This window comes from Maylandia zebra, linkage group LG15 (genome assembly GCF_041146795.1).
Source record: "Maylandia zebra isolate NMK-2024a linkage group LG15, Mzebra_GT3a, whole genome shotgun sequence".
Lineage (NCBI taxonomy): Eukaryota > Metazoa > Chordata > Actinopteri > Cichliformes > Cichlidae > Maylandia > Maylandia zebra.
In genome coordinates this window covers 21,547,827-21,575,268 of record NC_135181.1, presented here as the reverse complement: position 1 = coordinate 21,575,268, position 27,442 = coordinate 21,547,827, and the positions used below count along the sequence as shown (strand labels likewise).

Here is a 27,442-nt window from a genome sequence, read left to right as displayed (position 1 = left end):
TGCTCAGTGTAGCACTATCCACTAACTATAATGCTAAATGCTAATTCTGTAGTACAAAATTTATATGTGCAGACATAGTTGGGAAATTTATTCAATTTTTAATTCCATTTTAATGCACTTCAGTTTAAAACCACAACAAAACCACAGCAAATGTAACCGTCAGATGGTCAGAATTTAGTGTGAACAGCATGAAAGCATGGATCCATCCTACCTACCTCGGATTAAAGGTTCAGGATGCTGGTGGTGGTGTGAGGATGTGTGGAATATTTTCTTGGGGCTTGTTACCAATAAAGCATTATTTAAATGTGACAGCTTATTGCCGTATGTTATTGCTGACCATGCCCATCCTTTTATAACCATAGTGTGAAGCAGGCCTACAGGACTGTGGTGCACTGACAGGAATAGTAAAATATTCATAGAAGTTGCACAAAAATTTGAAGACTACAGTTTTGAAAATACAACCGTGAGCATTTTATCCTGCACTTATTGCAATACATTATCAGCTAACTGTCAGGCTTAATTAGCAAGCTGTCTTCATATACCATATGGATGCACAGACACACATATCTGCTAATTAGCGCCAAGTAACAGTCTAATAAAGCACTCGAATTTCATTTTTTTTATAAGCTTCTAAACATGTTTTTTGATGCTGTAAAGTTAACCATTTTAACACAGGAGTCTGTGGAGACTGCCTTATTTTTGGAGCCAACCTTAAGTGGCCGCTAGACAAATTGCAAGGAAGGCAACTGAGACTAAGAGAACAAAAACTAGAAACAGTGGCAACACAAAGAGTACTGAACAGAGACCACTGCAGTCAGACAGGGAGCAAAAAGAAACTGTGGAGTACATACAAACAGTTGAGCACCTGGATGATTGACACCAGTTGGGAAAGGTTCAGGGATTACAAAACAGACGAGGAAATGACAGAAACGGTGGCACATACTGTTGGTTTTAGACCTTCTCTTTTACTGCACTCTTCTTCTGAAGTTAGTTATTTCTTATATAAACACTCTTTTTCATAATTTTGAAACATTGCAGCAGAAATATGAATTTCCTTATGTTTGAGCATGCACCAAGAAATCCCAAATCCAAGTGACTTCTTCAGCCTCAGTGTCTGCAGGTTTGCCCAACCTTACAAACAGTACACGTGTATAATGACTGAAACTAGCACCATTGATGAACAATGGGCTGTGAGGTCAGTTTTTTGATCATTAATATTCAAACTGTCATTACCATTGATCAACAACCACTGATCAATCACAATTGATCAATGAGTACCATTCACAGAGAGTAGGGGAATGGCTGCAATCACAGCATTTTAAGATGGTGAAAGATGTACCCTTAGGCCCCCTCCTCGATTCAGAGACGGTCTTCCCCTTTTCACGTAAATGGCCTCCCTGACCTCCCGCTCAAAAAAGCGTTCCTCCTGTCCAGGATCAGCAGAATCAACTTTCTGGGACTTCAAATTTAGGTTTCATGAGTTCCAGCTGAGTTCAGTCTGGAAATCCAAGCTTGGTGTTAAACCTTTAACAACAAACAAATAAATCCTAGCACAATATGCAAATACAGATGTGCAGTATACAGATGTTTTTTTTTACCATGGTCATACCATAATTACCAAGCCCTTATATAGTGGGATGAAAAAGTTTGGGCAACCTTGTTAATACTCATTATTTTCCTGTATAAATCGTTGGTTGTTACAATAAAAAATGTCAGTTAAATATATCATATAGGAGACACACACAGTGATATTTGAGAAGTGAAATGAAGTTTATTGGATTTACAGAAAGTGTGCAATAATTGTTTAAACAAAATCACGCAGGTGCATAAATTTGGGCACCACAAAAAAATACGGTAAATGAAATCAATATTTAGTAGATCCGCCTTTTGCAGAAATTACAGACTCTAAGCACTTCCTGTAGGTTCCAATGAGAGTCTGGATTGTGGTTGAAGGTATTTTGGACCATTCCTCTTTACAAAACATCTCTAGTTCATTCAGGTTTGATGGCTTCCGAGCATGGACAGCTCTCTTTAACTCACACCACAGTTTTTCAATAATATTCAGGTCTGGGCTGAGATGGCGGTTCCAGAACGTTGTACTTGTTCCTCTGCATGAATGCCTTAGTGGATTTTGAGCAGTGTTTCAGGTCGTTGTCTTGTTGAAAGATCCAGCCCCGGCGCAGCTTCAGCTTTGTCACTGATTCCTGGACATTGGTCTCCAGAATCTGCTGATGCTGAGCGGAATCCATGTGTCCCTCAACTTTGACGAGATTCCCAGTCCCTGCACTGGCCACACAGCCCCACAGCTGATGGAACCACCACCATATTTTACTGTAGGTAGCAGGTGTTTTTCTTGGAATGCTGTGTTCTTTTTCCTCCATGCATGACGCCCCTTGTTATGCCCAAATAACTCAATTTTAGTTTCATCAGTCCACAGCACCTTATTCCAGAATGAAGCTGGCTTGTCCAAATGTGCTTTGGCGGCTCTGTTTGTGCTGTGGGCGGAGAAAAGGCTTCCTCTGCATCACTCTCGCATACAGCATCTCCTTGTGTAAAGTGCGCCGAATGGTTGAACGATGCACAGCGACTCCATCTGCTGCAAGATGATGTTGTAAGTCTTTGGTGCTGGTCTGTGGTTTGAGATTTTGGTATCAATAAAATGACAACAGTGCCCAAATTTATGCACCTGCCTGATTTTGTTTAAACAATTATTGCAAACTTTCTGTAAATTCAAAAAACTTCATTTCACTTCTCAAATATCACTGTGTGTGTCTCCTATATGATATATTTAACTGACGATTTTTATTGTAACAACCAACGATTTATACAGGAAAATAATGGCTATTAACAAGGTTGCCCAAACTTTTGCATCCCACTGTACATTCAACACCTTATACACCTTATACATTCAACTATTATCAACTACAGTCAGTGACATTTCATTATGGGGAGTCTTGACTTAAACCAGCTGCTTGTCTCCCTCTTTTAAAGGATCTTTAGAGAGATCTTCGGCTCTTCAGGAAACAGGATTATTCTGGTTCGGCTTATTAGGATCACACTCGAGAAAGGGTTTTAACAATGAGTCCTGTGTTTCTCAGCCTCTTTTATTCGTTTTTATTGTGAGAAGACTGAAAAGCAGCTCAGAGCTGTAAAAGCAGAAAGATTTGTTCATCTTTCTGACGTTACGTTTCTGATTAGTTCTCTGGTTGGTGATTACAAAAACACCAGTTTGTTTCTGCTGTTCTCTGTAAACATTGTATAAATCAGTAGTTAGACCTCAACATGAGTCTTTAGTTTAATTTAGTTTAGTTCATACGCATGATACAATAAATATCAGCTCAAAACTGGAAAAAACAGTCTATTGCTAAGATTCTTTCACAAAGGTTTACTGTGAATATGTTAAAATCAGCTTTATGTGGTTTTTTGTGTTTGTGTGTGTGTGTAGGTGTGTGTGTTTTCTTTTTTAATGTAGCTCAAATCAACCTACTGAGCTCCATATTTTTTGTTTTGGAGTAGCTTTGGTTCAGACTTATTCATCCTTTACTGGGTCTTGGTATTTGGATTGGTACTTATAAATGTTTCTACTTTGAGCATTCAAAGTGCTTTATTCTACACACCATTAAGAGCTTTCTATTACTGCATGTTCACTCTATGATGGATGTACTGGGACCCATTTGGACTTCAGTATCTTGCCAAAGGACACTTGGACATGGATTGGAGGAGAAGAAGCGAGCCCTCAGTTCTTTTTAGCTCCTCTCCCTTTAAGACCACCTTCTTCACAAACACAAGATTTAGCCTGCAGGTGGGTGGGGCTTCTATGCTATATAACTAGCTAATATGACCATATTAGGGCGTCTCACTGTTCTCAAATAATAAAATAAAATCAACAGAGCATTTAGAGGAGTTTGAAGCCTGAGCTTTTGGCTCACAGGAAGTCCCTACATCATTATATGAAGATTTTGCCATTTAATATGGAGATCCACAACTAAAACTGTGTGACAGAAGTTAAGGTAGGTTCTCATTAAATATATAAAAAATGAAACAAAAAGAATAAAGACAAAAACAAGGTCATTTTTTAAATTGTATTTTATTGTTTAGCATCTTCATAAGACACTCTTGGGTATCATTATGTCCCTGAGAACATACAATAGACAAACAGCACGCACAGACACATAACACTGACTGCTTTGAGATCATTTAACCACAGTGCTTGAACAGTTGATCCGAGTATATAAATCTTGCAAAATTATACCGCAGCCAACAAATAAAACACGTCTATAGCAGAAAAGTGCAAAAGCTGTGAATAAGGGTGGAGGGAAACTGCATCACATTGATTTGGTTACTTTTATTTAATCAAATGCGAAAAAAAAAATACTGGGATAAAAAGAATTCAGCCAGAGGATAAACTATAATGCAATCGTGGTGTCTTTTTCTGCAGTGCGTGTACATTAATCATCTGTTTCATCTTTCAGCTGTCAAACCCAAGATCTAATATGTGCTCATATAACACTCACAATCCATGCGTCCGTATTTTCCCACGTACATGGCAGTTTCTGAAGAAGGAGAAGGTTTTGTTTGTTTGTTTGTTTGTTTGTTTTTTACAGATATTTTAGCTCATCTAAGAAAAGCCCAGAGTTAAGCAAATTTCCAGTATAAGTAAAGTAGCTGTATGGGACAGAAAAAAACAAAAACGTGGTTCTTTAAATAATTTAACAAGCTGAAATCAATTTATTTGCAAAATTCACAGTCTGAAGAAAATACATTAAGATGCACCAGAGTGATTAAATTCACTCTCTGTGCATGTTCAGAACAGCATACAGTAAATATCCAGTGTACGACCTCCGTTCCCAGCAGAGGAACTATACATCCTTGATCGATACACTCTGTGTTTGGGGACAATGCATTAGTAAGTGATAACTCGGGAGACTTCCTGTCCTGCTGCTATCCTTGTCTCTACCGTGAATCAGAAAATCTTCACCTACATCCATGTAATGTATTCTCTTATTTCACACAGAGCAAAAAGTGCTTATTGGACAGCAATAATTATACAAGCAAGCATTAATTATACTGGGAACAAAGCCTGGAGGTGCTGGGAGTCCGTTTTTTTGTGCTGAAGTCCAAAAATATCCTTTTTCTATGAAAGATTTTAAGCCTAAAAATCTCTTCCTATTTGCATTACTTGCAGTTGCTCTGCTGCTGTTTTCCATCCAATATCAGAAGGCTTTATCCTCTTGTATAGTATTTATTGGCCTTGTCTGCATGTCAGAACCATAACAAATGAGACCCATGTGAAACACAGTTACTTTAATCACAATCCTGCAGCACTGAAGCAAAGCATGCCAGGGTGGATTCATACAGGCTGACAGGAAATTAACAGGAAGCACAGGAACACCGTAGCTGCACTTGGTTCTTATTAATATTACATGCTACATGTTATAGACATGCATGTGAGTGAAGCATACATTATTAAAGCCTCCAGCAGACCCGCTTTGTCCATACTTTTAATTCCATTTCGAATTTTAATCTGTAAACACAGGGCATTAATTAGTGGTGGGTATTAACCCGGCCGCTCACACCCTTTTCCATTTTTTTCAAATCAGTGCTTCCAATCTCATTTAAATCTAATCTCATTTTAGAACATAATTAATCAGATCTTTCAGTGAGGACATTAACTAGACCTGCATGTCAGACAGCTTTCAAAGTCTCAAAGACTACAAATTATAGTGGATTTCTTAGGATTTAGGAGGCTGATGTAAGCGAGACGCAACAGAGCAGCGATGGTAATGAAAGCAGAATGAACTGATGTGTTCTGCTGATGTTAACGAGACATTTTAAGTGTTTATCTCGCGTCTTTCAGCGTTATCTCGTTCATTTAATTAGTTTTTGAGGATTTTTCCTTTACCTGAAGTTGAGGATAGAAATGATCTGGTTGGATTTAGGCCTTTGTAAATAAAACTACTGACTAGTTTGATCTTGAAGTTCATTATTAGTGAGCATTTAATTGGGCACAATCTCTGGACCAATCTCTGTATATACTGATTCTTTGAATGCTCACTGGTGGTTGGCATTCAGTTACAAAATATTAGTCCCTTCCTGCAGCTCCCCATGGTTGAAATGGTCCTAATTCTGCCAGCCAGTAGAAATAAATGTCATTTCTCAGTCTAAACTGGGCCAAATCTGCACATATAATACTACTCCAAATTTGGCACATGTGAGTATGCTGATATTTAACCCCAATTGGCACAACTCAGCTAGCTACAAATATGACTTTTGAAAACAGTTGCAATATGTGGCATTAGACACTTACAAGAGCCTGGAAATGATAGCACTTTATGATAAACTGTATTTAATCATTTAATTTGATAGGAAAATCAATTAATATTACTCTCTACTTATTTCTACTCCAGTTTCTCTGATTTCCAATTGAGATTAAAGGCAAAAAGCACTTATTTCAAATCTTTTGATTCAGGTTTCGGAGAACAAAAGCAGAACCGTAGACCTATCCATCCACCCCAACCTCCTCCTAATACTGGTGCTATAATACTACACACAGACTAAATATAAGCTCATGTAATTCAGACACTAGAAGGCGCTGTCATAGTTAACTCTTAAATATGGATAGGGTTGTAACGGCATGAAAGAAAAATATGAGGACAATCTTATATCTAATAATTTTTAATAAAAAATAATAAAGGAACAAAAAAGTCATTTATATATATATATATATATATATATATATATATATATGTGCACTAGTGGTCCGTGGTGGTACTGCAGCGTCTTACCCAGTCTACCGTCAAGACAGCCATGTTAGAGAAACTGGAAACTGGAAATGCATCTTTACATCTTTGCATGACATGAACAGTCAAATAAGTGTTTGTAATGGCTGATATTTGGTTGCTCTCTTGGCATTCACCGCGTGCCTTAATTGTATGGACATTTAAATCAAGGTCCGCTGTGAACACGAGGAGTGACAACCCATATTTCTCTTATTCCCCTTTGTTCTCATCTGACTCACAACATCGTGATTTTGTACAGTTTTCATACATTTATTGCTTTTTTTTCAATGCAGCTGTGGTCTTGTGCACCTCGCTTTAACGTTTCCAGTGAGTCCATTTTTACCACTGTTTTTCTTTTCTTTTTTTCCCCAGCACTGCTCTGTCCTACTAGAGCTTTCTCTGTCCAGCTTGACTGAATCACTTCCACTTTATTCCCGTCCTTATCTGTCTCAGTAGTTTTTCTGCAACAGCAGCACTCCAGAAAATAAAATTGCTGCCAAGTTATCAAGCGCTGAGGGGGTTCCTCTTTAATGTATTTCTATAAACAGATAAACAAATTTCAATATATTGAGCTTGTAAATCTCCCATGACACTCAGTGGGCTATAAATGTATTAAATATCAATATAGTGAACGCTTTATTGTCACCGTTGGGTTATATTGACTATGACTGCACTGATTATTTATCATGCCTCCGCATGCTGCTAAAACTGCCTTACAAATTGAATACAGCTGATCAAATTACACTGACAGCAACATTTATGATGATATTGGTGCTGATTGTACTAGATATTGTGAATGCAATCTATTGACAGCGTTATAATACATTATTGTTAAAGCAAAAGAGTGGTTCGTTACAATAACGGCAAGGTTTTTTTACTCAGCTCTGCTCCTCTGCAGTGCTTTGTCTCCTCCTGCAGTCCACACACAGAGAGGCAGCTCAGGAGGACCCTGTAGTGGTCCATGCATAGGCGTAAATGTGACTGTGTGTGCATATCTTTCTTTTCCCTGAGATGTAAATGGGTGCAGTGTTAGAAGTGGTTCAGTGACAATCAGTTTATCCGCTGTGTATATGGACAGTTTGCAGATTTTAGCCCTGTGACTAAAAATTATGTCAAAATCCATCCAAATCATTTGAATATTAATCGCTTCAATCTCCTCCTTTGGCTTCTAGCATACTTGAAATAATGTCATCTCTACTGGTATTGTCATTTCATTGGCTTAATTTGGCAGAAGTTCCACAAAAAGTGTCATCTGAAGGATTTCTGGAGGCCTGAAAAAAAAAAAAGATTAACATTTGTTCAATGTAAAATGATTTTTTTTTTAACATCATGTGACCTCCCTCTGTTTTTTTTCTTCACCCTTTTTTTGCTTTTTAGTTGCGCTGCATGCAACAGTAATGCATCTTCAGCTGCATTAAACGCAGACATGGTGCTCACTGAAATTGATTGACCGCATGGAGCAAGTGTAAAAATCTCTGCAAATTGATTTTCATACCCCCGGATGAGTGGAAACCAATAATGGCTTACTGGAAGACTGGAGGGGAAAATGCATTTGGAAGAGGCCAAAAAATAAAAAATAAAAAATCTAAAATAATACAGTATATGTGTAAAAAGTATTGCAGAGATGTGCAGTTTTAAATCATTAAAAACACGGCAGCACTGCGGACCATTAAAGCATCATCCTCCATTATCCGGCAGCAGCAGCAGCCATAATGTACGTTCTTATACAGCACTGCATTAGTGACACAGCTGCAGGGGAGGAAGCTGCTGCTGCAATTTTACTTCTCATCCCACATGAGTACACCATCCTGTCAGCTAAACAGAAAAAAAGAGGAGGGGGGCAGGGGGGCATCAGGACATGTAGCCTCTTCTTTTGATTTGTGCAGATGAAAAGCAGCAGCATCAGCATCATCTGTGCTGCTCAGCGGCTCTCCGGCAGAGAGGAGGACCCATCTGCAGCCTCATTAACCGCTGAAATGCTAATGACCCAGATAGCTCATGTAGGCTAAAACTGCAGAGAGGAGGGAGGGGGTGGATGGTTGCCTTTGTGGGGGTCGGGCGTGTGTGCGTGCGTGTGTGTGTGTGCTAGAGCTTATATTGAACATTTTTAACCAATACACGACTGCAGGCACCGAATAAGTCAAATTACAGTCTGTAAAAACTGGTCTAACAGACAGTAAAACACAATAAAGATTTCCGTTTTTGCGTTTTTCCAATTATAACATCAAATTTACCAGAAAACACCACGGCCTGCCAGAGTTAAATATTACATCTGGTGCAGTATTTGTGGATGGATTTGGGCGTGAATGCAGAATTTGGCTCTTTTTTTCGCAACAGAAACAGAAAAAAAGAGAAGTTCCGCAGAGCACGACAGCACACTGCGGCGTTCGCAGGAGCAAAACGCAGATGAAAGGGTTTTTAAACACACACACACACACACACACACACACACACACACACACACACACACACACACACACACACACACACACACACACACAACGCCTATAATACCTTAGCTTTAAAACGAACAAATGTGCTGTAAAAGTGTGTAACACCGAACAACAACAATACCTTTCAGCGGCAGGGTGCAGGATAAATGGCGCAGGTATCTATTTCTTTTGCCATTACAGAGCACGTTCTTATTGTTTGATGTTTAAAAATAAATAAATAAAAAGGCAGCCCAGACCTCCATTAAACACACCGACTCTTGAGGCTCTGTGTGCCCGGTGAGAGAACGATGTAAACCGGCTTTATTTGCAGCTTGGTCCGCGGTCCTCTTCTCTGGAGGTCCTCCCAGGGATGGGATGCTGAGGATGCGGAGGAAGCGGAGGGATGTTGCGAGGGATGCGGAGGTCGGACCGTCCTTCTTCTGCACACGAGCTGAATAGGCGGTATTTCTCTCTCTCTCTTTCTCTTTCCAGAGAACACTCTTTAAAGTACAAATAGTCCAGACCCATAAAGAGTACAAGAGTCAAGCAAATATCCCGAACCCATCAAAATCAGGTTTTGTGCGTGCTGGGTGCAGTCCGTGTAGCTGTACGGCAGGATGGAGGGAGAGAAGTTGGGCGCAGTCAGATGGAGAGAGGATAGGGGAGGGGGTGGTCCTCTGAAAGAGAGGGAGTCAGATGAAGCCGGGTTTTTACATCCTCAGTTTCAGCTTCCAGCTCCGTCCTCCCTCCGCTTTTCATCCGCCCCGTCCTCCTCTAAGAAAGGAGGGAGGGGGGAGTGAAAGCATCTGCCTCACCAAACACACCGAGTGAAACAAGCCCCACTCCATCTGACCATAAACTGTCATTAATTTAATCCAAATGGCTTCAAGGAACAATGCAGCTAGCCTCTGTGCTAGTATACGGACACCCAAAGCTACATTTTAAATGATGATGTAATTCCCAAACCAGGCGCATTCATCAGCCTCTGCTCTCGTGTTTTCAGGCTTGCTGTGAGAATTTATAAACTCGTCTACAGAGATTTGCTTATTGTACTTGAAATAAGCAATGACGACGGGTTGCATGGAGTTCAACAAAGGTGCAGGATGAAGCAACCAAACCGGATATAGCTTAGAAAAATGAAAAGGTGCCACGCTGAATGTGTAAAGTGCTCACCACAAAGCCATACCACAAAGTGTAGTCTTGTAATAAATAAATAAATAAAAGTGCTTTGTGATTATCATGTAGAATAATGGGAAATAAAGCCGTAATAATTTAGTTTATTTTGTTTTATTTGTTAAATTAGTTAGTAAAGGCTTTTATTTTTACATTTTCAGAATCAGAATACTGATTAATTATAGGATTAATACATTCATATTAGAGGAGATATGTTGACATCATGGTTGGGTATGTAATTAACATCATATTTACCAAACCATTCAAGAAATATGTTGACATTTATAATTATATACCTGTTTGATGACGAGATTTTTGGTAGAATTTTGAATGGCCTCCCAGCTGAGATGCACAATAATAAGGTGATTGTAGAGCTGCTGGATACAATTTTCTCATTTTTGGTGCTCAAATTTTCTTTAGAGGCTACATAAACACCATTATTCACAAATGTTCAGAATTTCCCCCTTTATTCTTCCCTTTTCTGAGTATAAATAAAAGATACTGAGCATCTCCATTCTGTGGCTCCAGCCTAAAGTGATTGGAACAACAGGGATAAAAAACCAAACCAAAAAAGTTAAATTAGATGACAGGCTCTTTATGGATGAGAAAGCAGTTTAATTGGGTTTGCATTAAACAGATAAAGTATTGATTTTTGTCTCTGTGGTTGAGTTTTGTCAGTGCTGCCATCATGAAGACATGGCACAACTTTTTTTCCCCCTTTATGTTCAAACAAATTCAGCCACGATCCCTGCCTCAAAAAGTCAGACAGGGCAAAGTTCGAGTACGAATGGGCCCCTGCCTTCTTTGCCCCCACCTGAACCACTCAATATATCTACTAACTTTAGCTGAAATGCAGCACATTATTTTCACTCAGAGTTGCACCAGGTGACATTTTCATTTAATGTGCTCCAATCAGTAGATGTTCAGAAATGTTTGGAGAAATGCTGCATTGCTTGGTTCTAATATAAAGAAGCCAAGGGATGGAAAGAGTTAACAGAGAAGTGTACATTTAGAAAAGTCTTCTTCTCCAGTGAAAACTAAAACTGTGCACCTGCCATCTGAATTATTGATGATTCCCACCTTCATACACGAACAATGAGACACCGAAATTAACATTTTTTCCAGCATTAGCAGCGTTCCTCCTGGGTTCTTCCATATGGCTCATCATCTGTCCTCTTTCCATCCATCCCCCCACCACCACCTAGTGTACTGGGAACCAGTTGACTGATGGAGGCTGTTCGGTGCTCATTTGACTGCACCATTATAGCTGCCGACTATGAAATAATCATCATCTTCCATCTCACGGAGCCTGATTTTCTTCAAGAAATCCCTACAACCTTATTTGAACCATCTGAGTAACACACAAATCGTTTTCTTGAACATTTTTTTGTTTTAATTCATTGTGTAATGTTTGTGATCATTTAATATTTACTTTTCATTTCTTGTCAGGGCTGAAGTGTTCACAGCTTACATTAAACTGTTCTGCTATTTGGATTTTTATTAAAATGTCAAATATTTACAGTTTACTTTCATAATTCAAACCATTATACCCGTGTGGTGTTTAACTCCCTGTAATTACAATTTTCATTGTTTATCTTTCATATTCTGCTTTCATTTTTCAAGGTATGGAATAAAACGTATCCATTTTAATATTGTGTGCATGTTCGTTTTAATGGCTGTATTTTTCTAATGTTTTGGCGCCCCTGTCACATTGTTTCTTTAGTGTAAAATGGTTACAAAACTCAGCTGGAGCTCTTTTAGGGCAAGCTTTTAATTAAAACCAGTGAAGTTCAATCCCGTGACCACTGCCAGTAACCAATAAGTGCCCCCTCTGCTTTCTTTCCATGCCGTGTCCACTTTCTGCACCGTCTTTTCTTCTTAGGCCAGCAGTGACAAAAGCTGCCTCTGCCTTACTGATCAGCAGTTTTTCTTCTTATAATGGTGACGACATGATGGGAAATAATATCATATTAGCAGTAAAAGTGTAAGATCCACAGTCTTTGAAATGTTCAATATATAATGAGTACACCACTCATGGATGCTCCGTCCTCCTCTGAGGACCACTGCGTCACCAAACACACAGGGTGAAATGAGCCCCCTTCCACCTCAACATAAACTGTTAATTTAATCCAGATAGTTTTAACTAACAATACAATTAGCTTTTGTGTCCTAAAGGATGTGGACACCCAAAGCTACGTTTTATGTGGCTCTATGATGATGTAGTCCCCAAACCAGGCCTGTTAATCAGCCTCTGGCTTCTGCAGAAATGCGCTACCATTCATGCTCAGGAGGTGCAGCACTGGGCAATAAAGACGGTTTTCGTGGAGTTCTTCAAAGGTGGAGGGTGAAACACGTCACACAGGATCTAGCTTTGTAAAGAAAGGACCCTTTTCCCCAAAGCATTGGCACAAAGTTCAGAGTGCTGTCTTACTGTACGTTATATCTACATATTAATGTATGTTGTAATTTAACTGGCATGAAAAAACTGTCCCTGAATAGCTGAGAAAAACTTTACTGCCTCAGGTGCTTTGTGATTATAACATCGAATAAAAGTGTTCTACTGACTACTTTCTGACCCTCCTGAGTACACCACTGGGGTTTGTGTAGTTGTATATACTTTTGTAATAGTGTGAACACTTATGCTCACAAAACAGTGAGAAAAGTATTAAAATGCATAATTTGAGACAGAGCTTAATTCGTATTTGACAAATGTACAAATGAGATGCTGTTGTTTAAAGGGCAGTTAATGTTGACATAGTCTGTCTGCAAAAAGCTTTGGCGGGTTTAAAGAAGCCTTTACAGTCTATAACTAAAAACCCTGACTTATGACAGATTGCCTTTAGATATGAGACAGTGTCAGACATTAGTTTTGTAAAAGTCATTTTAAAGTCTTCTAGTCTACTGTAGACATAAATCTACATTATGAACAGCTTCAGGTAAATTTCAGGGTCATGGTATTTATGTAGATGTATTAAATAAGTCATATTTGATCATGTGTCTCTTAGTTTTCTAAACCATTTGTCCACCATGGCGATGAAGGGGACCTGAGGTCTATCCCATCTGTCCCACAAGAGGGGTACCTGCCATAGGGTGCTACTGCCCCTCACCTAAAAGTCTAGGGAGGACAAACCACAAGTCTTAGAATCAGCTTGCTGAATGAGCAACAAAGCATTTATTTAATTAATGTACAGTATTAAAGTTAGCTAGAAAAAATATACAGAACCAAACAGACATCAGGGTCTCCAAGGCCAAAACAACAGCAAAAAAACAAGTTTAGACACAACGTTAGAGATGCAAGGCTGAGACGTTTTGGAGACAAGGCATTGTGGATATATTTGCCAAAGGAAGTTGATTATGAAGCTTCCAGGAAGGAGGAAAACCACAGGGGAGATTGACGGATGTAGTGAAGGAGGACATGCAGAGAATTGGTGTGACAGAGGAGGAGGTAGGAACAGGGTGAGATGGACTGAGATGATCAGCTGTAGTGACTAAAGGAAACAGCTGAAAGAAGAAGAAAAAGATCTTTGAAACCCACAGGGAACTCAAACTCCAAACAGACTAAGTAACATTGCTTTTAATGGTGTGAAAGACAAATGTTTCTTTCGACAGTTTGGTGTTGATGAGTTCAAACTGACACAGAGGTTTAGGTAAAATGACAGATGGCCAGTTTAACTGAGTGGAATCAGTAAATAACAGCTAACAGCTCAGTGTGGAGGCTGTCTCAATGCATTTGTTTTTACTTAAGCCACTTATTGTATTATATTTGAACTTTTATTTAAAAAATCTCTGATTGTACCATTTTCTTTAAACTTGCTGAGCTATTTTTGTCATGTTGTGTTTATTTTTTCAGTGGTTCTTCCTTATTGAAGTTGTTTTGTTACACTTTTGTGGATTGGCTCCTGTGACAGAAGAATTCCCCAGCTTTATACATAAATCTCTCATATTAGTATTTAACAGCGACGGAGCACCAGTCATATAAAACTACAAACCAGCTCACATCTGAGAGACTACGACTGAACTCCATTCAAAATAATAGGAATTTTTATGTTAACTTAGCCACTGGTGAATATACAGCTCATCAGTGTTCACAGAAACAAGACGAAATGAAAAACAAACCCAGCAGGTGAATTCGTCTTTATTGTGGTCCCAGTTATTTACAAGAAAATACAAATAAAAACAATGAAAAACTTTTGTAGTTAACTTTCACTTTCTGCATCGTGTGTGGCAAAATGTGTACTTTGTCTTCAATGAGGAAATGTTATGTTATGTTGTAAGTGTGCAATAAAACATTTTCAAAATGTGTTTTGTTTACAGTCATCATTGTGTAAGGGGCGACACTTACAGTTACGCAAACCCATGTGTCTGTTAGGTAAGGCTAGCTAGTGCAGCAGCAGCAGGGTGTGAGAGGTGCTGAGGGTCAATGGTCTCTCCATCCAGGATCCTTTTCGTTTGGCGTCACTTTGTCAACATTCGGATGGGAGATATGGCCTCCAAAGCACAGATGCCGACCCCAGAGACAGCGTTGCCCGGCCGGACTGAGAGTATGAAAGTCTCTGGTAAGAGTGGACCCGGTTAGCTTCAGCAGGCTAGCTTAAGTTAGCCCTGTGATATAACTTTACTACATATCCGCGTTATGTAGCGAAATGAAACGAGCTGTTTGCTGGTTTGTTTAGTGTTACAATGGTCTGTGGGTTACTTCCCAGGTGTTTCCATCCATTCACGAAGAAAGCAGCTTCAGTTATAAGAATGTAATTAAGTTAAACAATCGCAAATTTATCCGATGCTACACCTGCTACTACCCAGTTAAAGTATGCTTTTACTGCGCATGCGCGTCCCAGTCTCTTAACAGTGGTAGAGGAAAAAACGAATATCCGCAAATGTAGAGGTCTGTAAATAATTCACTTATTTAATACCAATGTATGAATGTAAACATATTCAGTCACAGGTTAAATTTCAGCACCTAATAAGGAAACTTAAATGCTGAAGTATTAGAAGTAAAATTTAAAAAAGGAAAAATATGTGTGAGAATTTAACCTTGTGATGGAAAAATCGAGATTTTCATGTAATTATGGGCAGAAATCACAAAAGATATCTTTATATTGCTTTATAACACTTTTACTGTATGCGGGTAAACCATGCTTATGTGCAGAGTCATGCTTCATAGGCCCATTTTGAGCCAGGAAAAAAAAGCTTGATTTATTATTACATTGTGAAGTTATTGTTTGTAAAGTAAACAATATTTAACAGTTGCAGCTTGCTGTGCCTTTACCTTTTTAATCTGACAAGGTCCAAAGATTATAAACCACTGCTTAAACTGATAACAGCTCCTCAAATTTTAAGTACAGTACATATAAAATATGATGCTTTATTAGTGACTAACCAAACATTGCATTCAGTTTGCAGCAAAACTGCATTTTGATAGTTGCAGCAGTTAAACATTATGCAATATATTTGGTTTAAGTTTGAATCCATTGTGTTATAAAATTCACCCATCCATCAATTTTTCCAACCATTTGCCCAAATTCAGTGTTGTGGATGCATTTGCCTGTTTCAGCTGTCATTTTGCAAGAGCTGGGGTACAACTTAACTTGGATAACTTGTTAGTATCAGTATAATCAATTTAATTCTCAAAATATTTTCTGATATTTGCATGTTTAAAAATGATTAAGTTAGAAATGTTGGGAATCCCTTTGATAGTTACATATTGTTGGTGAAAATGAGATTTGAGTGATTTTGAATGTGCCGATGTTGTGCAGAGTATTTCAGAAATTGCTGATCTGCTGGGATTTTCCTACATAACCGCCTGCAGAGTTTACAGAGAATGGTCAGAAAATGGCCAAACTGGGTCAAGCTGATAGTAAGCCAAGAGTAAATCAAATAACTACTAGTTACATCAAAGATATGCAGAAGAATATTCCTGTCAGGAGTGTCCAACTCCAGGCCTCAAAGGCCAGTGTCCTGGAGGTTCAGCTGTGTTGGATCAAGGACGCATCTAAAACCTGCAGGACACCGGTCCTTGGGGCCTGGAGTTGGACACCCCTGATCTATGTAAACACAAGATGTTGAACCTTGAAACACAAGTGCTACAGCAACAAGATGCTAAGGCTGCAGTTAGTACAAGCTAGCCAAAGTTGGACAATAGAATATTGTAAAAACGTTGGCTTGTATGATGAGTCTCCATTTCTGCTGCAAAATTCAGATGGTAGGGTCAGAAATTGTCGTAAACTATGTGAAAGCCTTGGTTCAGGCTGTTGACGGTGGTACTGTATGATAGCGTTGTGCACACTTTTGGCCCCTTAGTACCAATTAGCTGAGTATTGTAGCTGACTGTGTCCACACCTTTATGACCACAATGTACCATCTTCCGATGCTTGTTTCCAGAAGGATAACGTGCTATGCCAATTCAATAGAACACCTTTGCGATGTGGTAGAAAAGGTTGTTCATATCATGGATGTCCTGTTGACAAATCTGCAGCAACAGTGTGATGCTGTGATGTCAATATGGACCAGAATCTCTGAGGAATTTTTCCAGCACCTTGCTGAATCTTTAACATGGCGAATTAAGGCAGTTCTGAAGGAAAAGGGGGTCAAACCTGCTACTAGCAAGGTTTATCTAAGAAAACTATTTAAATAATGTATGTAGTGTATGTAAAATTCAGGTATAATTTTATAGAATTACAGCAAAATTAGATATCATGTAACAGAATGTTACATGTTCATGTATATAAAAAAAGGTGCATTTTATGTCACAATTTCCTCCGAATAATGTTGTAGAATTTTAAAACGTTTTAATATTTCATACAATAAACCATAAGACAATAATGTTGCTCAACTATACTTTGAGGATATTAAGGGGAGATATATTCCGATTAAGCATCAGATAATATCAGCTTAATTTTATACATATTAGCACTTGCTTTTAATATTCCATACATCTGTTTATTTTGTTCCCTCTTTACAAATATATTTGCCACTCCTGCTTGTAAATGGCTCAAAGAAAACTGTGCTTATACGTGTGTGTGTGTGTGTGTGTGTGTGTGTGTGTGTGTGTGTGTGTGTGTGTGTGAGATAGAGAGCTTTCTGTGAGCATAAACAGACCGACAGCAGCACTAAGCTGGCAGTCAGGGCACTTGGCACCAACCTGCCCCCTCTTCACTACAAGTGAGGGCACAGAGTCTTGGCACATGATGAATAGATCTGCACTGGCACTAAACAAAAGACCTGAGATACACATATACTCACACACACAGTCAGAGACACACGCGGTCACTTCCTTTTAGTGGTAAGTGTAAAGGTTGTTGGGCGACAACAGTTTTTCGGAATACTGAGTGAGTTTTGGTTTAAGGGTTGAAGAGAAAGAAAAAGATGCGGAATCAAATATTTGACTGATTATAAATGAGTTGAATGTAAATTTTTGTTTTGTTTTTTGGAGTGTGTTTAATGTTTTGGTTAGGCTGGAGGGGGTTGGACTGGGGAAGGAGGATGTGGGAGTGGAGGGGTTAGCGGGGCGGGGGTCCACAGCGAAAGGACGATCGGGATGGAGGGTAGGATGGAAAGGTTCAGACGGAGTGGCAGACATGCTGGAGCATCGCCAAGGCTCCTCGGGAACACTGCCACAATCGAGAGAGAGCCGAAGAAAGAGCGAGGGAGCAGAGAGGAAAGGAAAAAGCCATGCCTGCAGTCGAGAGACTTGGCAGGACTTCCCTTCCTTTGTCTGTCTGGCTCAGAGATGCAGCGCCAGAGGAAATCAAGAAACGTCCAGGCATGGTGGTGGTGAAGGTGGTGGTGGATGGGGACAAGCTTTGCATCGGCTTCAAAAAGACGGGAGAGAAAAAGTATTTTCAACGGACTGAAGCGTCTTTGAGGTCAATGGAAATCAGAAACAAACAAGCCCTTTTCTCTATTTAAACGAAATTCCGCATTGGACCAATTGGACGCGATTAGGTTTTGGAGACAAAGTGTAGCGTGACTACAATGTTCAAAAGGTCGACCTGTGATTTTAATGCTAAAAAAGTAGTTTATAAAGCATTCGTATTTCTTGGAGCGCCAAACAGCATCTGTGAACTGGACAAGGCCAGATACTGGACTTCAGAGACTCTCATAGTAGCCAGAGGAAGGCCATCTGTGTGCAGCGCAAGAGGTTTGTGTATCAATGCTTTTTGGGCTTTGAAACTTCATAGACCAATAGTAATTGTTTGGGGGAAGAGGTTTCATGCTTAAGGGAGTAGACACAAAAAGAGCAGCCAGGTATGTGTTTGATGATCAAGCTTGAGGAAACAAAGCAGGCAAAACAGGGCCAGAAGCCTAAGAAAAAGACCAAAATACCCACCAAGATCTTTTGGTTGGCTTTTGCATGGTTAACAGTGAATCCAATCAGACTTTACACAGAACTATGTATTTACAATGTTAAGTAGGACTATAACTTTATTTTTAATCATGTTAACATGTCTGACCAGGTGTGCCTAGTAGTAGGATCAGAAATAATGGGTTCAAATAAGTACTTGAATACTTATGGGACTTTGTTCAAAACTGCAATAGTGATAAAAGTCATGGAAACCTTTTTTTTTTTTCAAGAATACTTTAAAAAGTCAAAAGTCAAAGATGTTTGCTTTATTATGATAGAGGACTAAGAAAAGTATCAAATTGTGACATTAGTCGAGCTGGAGCCTGGGACTGTTTGGAATGTTAGCTTAAACCTTGACTGAAATAATTTATAATGATTTTTAAGTTTTCAGAAATTTCCTTTGTCGTTTTTAACTAGTGGTTTGTTTCACCTAAACTCTCAGACTTTCTAAGGTTCAGCATAAAGGGCCAGAAAAAGTGATGGTTGCAGGTATTTTCTTTAGAAAGATGGGTCTCAATTAATACAGTTACCAATTGCAGCTATTTAAATCTGCCTAGTTTTAGATGTATATAATAATGTAAAATCTGCACATTAATCTGCATTCATCTACATACAGACTTTGAAAGGTGTGGCCCTACAGGTGTATTTCGCATTTTTTCTTTCTCCCTTAGAAAGAATGGCACCATCTGTGTTTGATTTACAAATGACAAATTTGGCAATCCCCTCGCTCTTATTTTGAAAGTTTAACTGTTCCTAACTTGCTTACCCAGTGCTTCCCGCCACGCCATGTTTCATTTCCCATCAGTTGTTTTGCTGGCTTGCTAGCTCTTGGGGCAGTCCACAGAGACAGTCTCATCCTGCAGTGTTGGAAGTTCTCCAGTTTCACCATTTTGGACTTCAGCTAGCATTCGTCATCCAGCTGCCCAGAACTGGTTCATTTATGTGCTGCTACACCGAGCTCACAGCTGCAGTCAATGACCGTGGAAGTAGAGTTCATCCACGGAAAACTTGCCTAAGAGGCAGCTTATTATGCTGATCAGTTAAATAATGCTGATCAGGCAAATAAAATACTTGCAGATAAATAAAACGGTTTAATAATTTATAATTTAAGAAATCCCAATGAAAGTGCTCATTTATCAGGAAGCTCAGTTAGCAGCCATACCTGTGCATGATCAACACAGACAGAAAAACAGGGAAATTCCATTCCCCATAAACTAACTGAATGATCTGGACCCATAGAAAATAAAGCCAACATGCCAGCACCTTAAATTAGAATTTTGACATTCTAAAGCAGAACATTGCAGCAATGTGACAACCAGAGATGACAGAAATTCAAGGGTATCCTGCGACTTTGAGTGACTATGGGTGGCATAACCACTTTTAACATTATGAAGGCAGGAATCTTAGATAAACTTTTCTAAACTTCCAGGTAAGGGATTTAAGTGACTTCCAATGAGAGTAAAGGGTACCTGTGATTGACATGGCCCAGTGCCTGGAAAATCCACCAGCCATCAGCTTCAAAGTGATGTGCAACGAGCAAATTGCATCCAGCATGGACACAACTTTAGATTTAGAAAGGAGGATTATCCCAGATATGCTCATTGGGCTATAACTGAGAAATTATTAGGCTGATGAGTGAATGAGAGCTGTTGGGGATACTGTCCATAGAGGCCAGAGCTGTTGGCTCCGACTGAAACAAACAACTTGTCTACATATAATAGCAACATTTAACTGTAATTGTCATAGTAGCGTGCACATTTGTGAATATTTCCAAACTTTGACCACACGTATGATTTGAAATTCTTACACGCTGAACACAACATTTATGATAAACACCAAACAATTCTTAAACATACATACATACAAGTAGAAAGGTATATGTACCTTTCTACTATAAAGGTACATATAAAACATGGAAAACATTGGAGTTTTGCCTGAAGCCAAGTTTTTGGAGCCTAGATCAATAAGATCCCTCAAAAAATTTATAAATCAAAAGGAAGCCTGTACAGTTTTTATGAAGGGGGAAAATTATTCATAGAGACCAAAACATTTTTGTACCAGTCTGTAAACATGCTTTTTAATGCTGTGAAGTTATGAAGCGTTTTAATGTGGGAGTTTTAGACAGGCCCATGAGGCCGTTTGAGGAACTGCACTGTTTGGCACTGCATTGGCTTTGTTTTTTCTTTACAGCTAGTGTCTAGAGGTTAATCAATCTAGTTGATATTTGCATTTATTTTAATTAACTTTTCCTCAACTTTTTCAGTTTATCCGCTCTTTATCTGCTCTACCTTCACTAGTAACCTTAGCCCTGCAATATGTTGTCCAAAAAGCGAATCCCTACTGGGATGTTCGTGTTTGGGGTCAGAAGTCTAGAGCTAAATATTTTTTAATGGTGTTATCTGGACATTACTACTCCTACCTGACTCATCTCAGATGTCTTAGCTCCGCTCTCGCCACCTACACACAGATGGAAAATAGTAACAAAAAGACTAATGAAGAATTTAATGTCAGATGTGTTCAGACACACAGCAGCTGGTGTGTCGATGTCTTTTAATTACCAGGTGTGCTTGTAGGTGTAAATAATTATTATTGCAACTTGCTATAATAATAACTCTGACAGCAAATGTTTCCAGGGATTTTTTTTTTGAGTGTGATGTAAATGTCTGATGTGATATTGTGCTAATGAGGCTTTGAATAGCAGATATCACGTTTGTAAATTTGTTTCTTCACACCACTCTCTGTAAGCCGAATGCAGCCCCTCATTTGACACAAGTTAGCGTTTGCTGGCATTGTGAGTACCTGTATTTATAGTTTAGTAATGTCTTTTGTCTTTTTTATCTTTAAAACAAAAGATAGTTGAAATGTTGTAAAAATGTATCACTGTCAGTTTTTATTGCTCATTTGCTTGTTTATTGTTGTAGGATTAAAAAAAAAAAGACTTTTACTGCCCTTTTATCCAGCCTATAATTTCATTATCTGTCATAAACAGGCCATTCTGCCTCTCGTCTCTTTAAGACCCACCCCCATAAAAGCCCATTTTCTTCTGATATGCCAAGTTATGGAAGACTACTGAGGAGTTTGTGAATAGTACTCCTGCGCTCTGTGGGAATGGTATATTTGTAGAATAGACACCCATCTTTGACTTTTAACCTAGAGTTATTATGTTGTTTTATTTGTGGTTTTCCCATCCCAGCATTTTTTAAAAATGTTCCTTATTATTTAATTATTCTTTTAGTTTTTTAGCTGCACAACACTTTGGCTAACACCTGCTGTTGGTTTATGTGCTGATATAAAAACAAATCGATTCAATTTGATTCAACTTGACTCAACTTGATGTTGTAACAGATGACCATATGTAGAAATCATGAGCTGATGTCGGCTTGTTGTGAGACTAGAACTCTGTTTAGCTTTGCACACTGTTAGTTATCCGGGATTTTTTTCATGTCATATGTTTTTGGCCTTACACTGATATAAGATGCAGATATAGATGTAGCTAAGAAGATGCCTCTTACAGTAACCATCTCCATTAAAATTTTGTTTGTGGATCACCACGGCAGCTTATGTTTACGAATAAATCTTCTTCTTTCGGCTGTTTATTCTGGGGTTGCCACAGCAGCACATCTGCCTCTGTCTCACCCTGTCCCTAGCATCCTCCTCCGTCACACCAACACACTGCACGTCTTCTTTCACTACATCAGTGAACCTCCCTCGAGGTCTTCCTCTTTTCTCCTGCCTGACAACTCCATGTTCAGCATCCTTGTCCAACGTATCCACTATTCCTCCTCTGCACATGTCCAAACCATCTCAGCCTTGCCTCTCTAACTTTGTCTCTAAACTGCTCAACCTGAGCTGTCCCTCATTCCCATCCTAGCCATCCCCAAAACATCCCCTTTTGTGCAGTAGACACACCAATCTTTTATCAGTAAATGAAGATATACTAAAGCTTTAACCCAGCCTGTACTTACAGTAGTGTAGGAATAGTTTTAGTATTAAATAAAATAACTTTTTATAAGATAAAATATGTATGCACTACATCATCAGCATCCATCCATCTTATTTTGTTTATCCAATTCAGGCTTGTGTCAGGCTATAACTGTATATCATAAATGTATTGATTTAAATCAAGCTTTTTTACATCTTGTAGTAAAAAGTATAATTTAAAGCCTAATTTTGTGTGCTACATGTTAGTATTATTGCTCTAACCAGCAGTCAAAATTCTCCAAAGCATGTACTTAAAGCATGTATGAATGCAAAGAACCATTACTATGACATAAAGATGTCTGGAAAACACTAAGCACTCCACCAGTGCAAAGTGCTTCAACTTTCCCTGCACCATACACTGTCTCTAGACTAATGGCTCTGAGCGATCGATCGAGTCGAACCGTCAGGAAGGTGCACACGCGCATATATGAGCCCTGTGGAGGCTTATTAACCCACACCCCCGCTCTAACTACACTCATAGCTGTCAATCCACTGATTCAGAGGCTAGAAGAAGAAGAAGATTAGTGCAAAACAGAAAACAGACCTTCAGGTGTAGAAATTGTTTTGCTGGGGCTGATTGAGTTGTGTGTTTGGCATATACCACATACATTTAATTTTGTGCAATTAACCCATTAAACTCTTTTTTTTTTTTACAATTACGTTACCACTTTTGATCCATATATGTAAAGATGGACATGCTTGTTTTGTCCTACAGTGACAGATGTGAAGTTTTAACTGTTTTTGAACCTCGAATAGAGAAACTTCCGATGACCATTTCTAGTTTATGGTGTTGCAATTAAAGAAAAAAGTTAATGCAAATTAACTTAATTGAACTGAATAACTGTCACATTATAAACCATAAACATTTATGGTGACCACTTTAACAGAAACCCTGCAGTTATTCAAATAATGAGGCTATTATGGCATTAATCAAACATTTCTAACCAAACGTTATTTTAACGCAGTCACTCAGACTTTGGGAAAAGTGATGATTTATAAGACATCATTTTCATTTAGTGGATGCCGTTTAATTTTAAATACAAATCAACTAAAAAAACGAACCACATAAATAAATCTGAACTGAGCCAAACCTGCCACAGTCCAGTGGAGAGTCAGTGCCGACCTTTTTGGAGCAGTAAAAGAAAAGAAAAAAAAAGGATGTGCTGAAAGGTGAAATGAAGGAATCATTGCAAATCAAAATGCAGCATAATAATTATTTTTTCCCTCCATTATCTTGTTTTAATAAAGAAGGCAAATTAGTAATTGAAATGAGAATTAAATTAATTGCCGAGCCCCGTTAAATGTTGGTTAAAACCTGAATATTTATTAATGGTAATAAAATAACTAAAGTAATAAATGAAACATTGGTTAATAAAGGAAAGCAGCATTTTAAGCACCTGAAATAAAAGAAAAATACAACAAAGAAAGTGTCAGAATTTGGATTGCTGTACTTTTGATATCGATACATCAGATCAGCTTGTGATATTTTTAATTTGCACATCAGGTTTGAAAATTTGCTCCATATGAAGCTTGATTTGTAATTTTTCAAGCGAAACATTTGCTTTATTGCTGGTTCTCTTGGGTTTGGGGGAATTGAGAACTCGTCCAGACGACAGACATGGGAGAGCACATGCGGATAAACAAGCAGACACACAGAGAAGACAGAGAGAGGCAAGACACATAGGAACCCAGAAAATGAGAACATTAGAAAGAGAAGAATGAGTAACAAATCAAAACAGGAACCCAAAACTCAATAAACACAACACTGTAACCTGGGACCGTGACAAATTCAATGCCTACATAATCTTCTGGGGAAACTCTACCCTCTAAAATGTAATATTTCCCCATTATACACAGGGGACTCCAACAACCTTGTGTTAAAAATAAGTGAGTGTACAGGTTCCTTGTCATGTCCAGTATGTCTGCGAGCCGCAGAACAATAACGGTAACGCTGATGCTTGTAATGATGGGCGGTTATAAAAAAATGATGACGGCAATCAGAGCAGCTGATTGAGGGGCTCGGATAGATTGGGAGAGAGAAATCCTTTAGCAGGGAGAAATAAATGGAAAGAGAGATATGGGCGAAGGAGGGAGAGGTAAAGAGAGGATGCAAGGAAGGGGGAGCAGGAGGAAGATGAAGAAACCAGGCAATCAGAGGAGGCGAGGGTGGGGGGAGGTTACTTTGTAGATTTAATTGCAGTGCAGTAGAAGCAATCTTTTCACTGTGAGTGTGTGTGTGTGTGTGTGTGTGTGTGTGTGTGTGTGTGTGTGTGTGTGTGTGGACTCCAATCTCCCCAAGCTAGACATTAGCTGCAGTGCTTCATTTATCACTGTCAAGTCGGGAGCTCCAGGGGGGAGGAGGCGGGGTTCTTCATGGAGATGGGCGATACCAATTTTTTTTCAATTTGATGCGTTATCAATATTTCTAGCTACAATTTTACTGATATAGATACTAATCATTTCTTAAACAGCAGCATTTTTAAAGAGAAAAGTAATTTTGGAGGAAATACAAAAAAGAAGACCACATGACAAATGCTAATAACTGCAGTAATTGGAAGTTTCTACCATGACATTTTGCATAGACACTCTTCAGACAGGTTAAAATGGAAGAAGACATACTTTAGTGATCTTTAGACTTTTTCTGTAGAACCACAAACATATGTGGGAATTTTTGTACATATAGTAATGTCTAAAGTGTTGAATTACCCCTAATTTCTTTATATTTTGCGCAGAAAATCAGACATTGATGCAGATATTCATTGAAACATCTGTCCACTTGTGTAATTTGGCACACATCAGCCTTTTCTTCCTTTCCTTAAGAATGGCTTCTTAACAGCCACCCTTCCATGGAGGCCATTTCTGATGAGGCTTCACGAACAGTAGATGGATCCAGTGAAGGCCATGTCTCGTCACATTATTTTGAGATACCATTCATCTGCCGTAGGTAGATTTATTAAATTTAATGGAGTTCGAAGTTAGCAGGAAGTTAGTTTCGCTAGTTACCTAAGCATGATATAGCATGTTCTGACTGAGTGATTTGTGATAAAATTAAAACATACAGCTCTGCCACCACTTCCAACATAAATGAAGACAGAAAACCAAACATGTACTTTTGCAGGGTTACTGAAGTTGGGCAAGCTCAGGGGTCAGCAACCTTTAAGACCCAAAGAGCCATTTGGACCCGGTTTCCACGCAAAAGAAAACACTGGGAGCTGCAAATACTTTTTGACATCTAAAATGAAGATAACACTGTAATTATTGTTTTTTATCTTTATGCTTTGTGTGAACAACTAAGGTGTGTTGCTTATGAAACCCATGAAGTGCTACAGAGAAAATTATATTTTATTTATGTAATTAACACATTTTGAACGAAATATAACAAACGGAAAGACACCCAGCTGAACTAAAATGATCCATGTAGCAAACAACAACTGTTGTGAGCCGCCACCCTTATATCGCCTTTGGGCTTTTGGAGCCTTGGCCTGGCTTTTAAAAAATAATTGGAAAAAAAGCACTATGCTGCTAAAAAAAGAAAGATAGATATTTGCAAAATTCTGCCTAAATATGTATTTTACCTGACCAGACCTGGCGTGGTCTGCAGCGCCGCTGCAGGGGAGGCGGACGCACCTGAGCGACACCCGCAATCACGGCTCGCCGCCTTTACGTCTGTGCTCTCTCTGCTGTTGTGTTGGCGTGTGTCGGGCTGTGAGCTGCAAAGCTACAGCCGGCTGTATGCGTACAGCAACTGTGCGTGAAAAGCTTGTTCGTGCAAACATCGTCGGGTCTGCCGTGTTTACAATGGGACTTCTGCTCCTGAACCTCTGCGCACAGCGTCTGCAAATCAGGGCTGTACGAAGTCACTTTCATCTTTACGCAGGACTGTAAGCTGTCATCTGTGAGGCGTGAGCGGTGTTTGTTTTTAACATAGCTCACGGTTGAAAATAGCTGCTGACATAATGTGGATACAAAGATCCATAATTGGCCTACCTGGGGTTGAAAGTCTCGATAAATGCACAGCGTTTCGGAGGGTACACCGGCTTCCGCGAGTGTGACGCTTATTTTGAGTGAAAAAAATAATAGAATATAATTTTATTTTTATATTTCAATATCACAACAATCTTCCAATTTAGAACTACAAGTTAAAAAAGAACTAACATAGATAAAATACACTTCAGCTAAAAACCACGCGGAGCCGCACTACAAGGACTAAAGAGCCGCATGGGGCGTGTGTGAATGTGAGAGTGAATGAATAGTGGCATTGTAAAGCGCTTTGGGTGCCTTGAAAAGCGCTATATAAATCCAATCCATTATTATTATAAACACAGTAAAGCTGGAGAATGAATGCTAACTTTTTTCCACTCGATAAAAGTTAACGTGATTCCCAGTGGTTAGGAACAATTGCAGTCGCATGGCAGGATGCTGTAAATGGACCAAAACTTCAGCCAGGAGAACAACTGAGATAATCCATCCACAATACGAGGTTAGTCATTAATGTACTGCAACAACATGGGAATAGAGCAGCTACGAGAGAATTCAGCATTAATGAATCAATGGTACCGAAGTGGAGGAAGCAAGAAGAATGAGTTGAGTAAAGTGTGACTTATCTGACTGTTTTGTTTTGCTTAATGCGCCTTATAATCCGGTGCGCCATATGTATGAAAACAGACCCGTTCATCGACAGTGCGCCTTATAATCCAGGGCGCCTTATCGTCCGAAAAATTCGGTAGATAGGC

The 27,442-nt window shown here is 39.0% G+C and overlaps 1 protein-coding gene and 2 long non-coding RNA genes across 4 annotated transcripts in view; 1 reads left to right on the top strand and 2 right to left on the bottom strand.

The window, feature by feature from the left end:
• Nucleotides 1-4,705: 4,705 nt before the first annotated feature.
• On the bottom strand, nucleotides 4,706-9,840 carry LOC143412657 (uncharacterized). The gene is made up of 2 exons (XR_013093169.1): nucleotides 9,354-9,840; nucleotides 4,706-8,050 (listed from the first exon to the last, which is right to left on the bottom strand). It is a non-coding gene; the product is annotated as an uncharacterized LOC143412657 (long non-coding RNA).
• Nucleotides 9,841-13,533: 3,693 nt separating this feature from the next.
• LOC143412656 (uncharacterized) lies at nucleotides 13,534-14,865 on the bottom strand. Its single transcript, XR_013093168.1, has 2 exons — nucleotides 14,727-14,865; nucleotides 13,534-13,885 (listed from the first exon to the last, which is right to left on the bottom strand). It is a non-coding gene; the product is annotated as an uncharacterized LOC143412656 (long non-coding RNA).
• msraa (methionine sulfoxide reductase Aa) overlaps nucleotides 14,740-27,442 on the top strand; it is a 58,332-nt gene continuing 45,629 nt past the window's right edge. Inside the window, exon 1 of one of the 2 annotated variants that reach the window (XM_004550676.5) lies at nucleotides 14,740-14,940. In XM_004550676.5, coding sequence (XP_004550733.1) covers nucleotides 14,805-14,940 — 136 coding nt within the window. In that variant the 5' untranslated portion in view covers nucleotides 14,740-14,804. Of the gene's footprint in view, nucleotides 14,941-17,997; nucleotides 18,525-27,442 lie in introns of those variants that run through there. The other variant, XM_004550675.5, reaches the window with a different exon arrangement.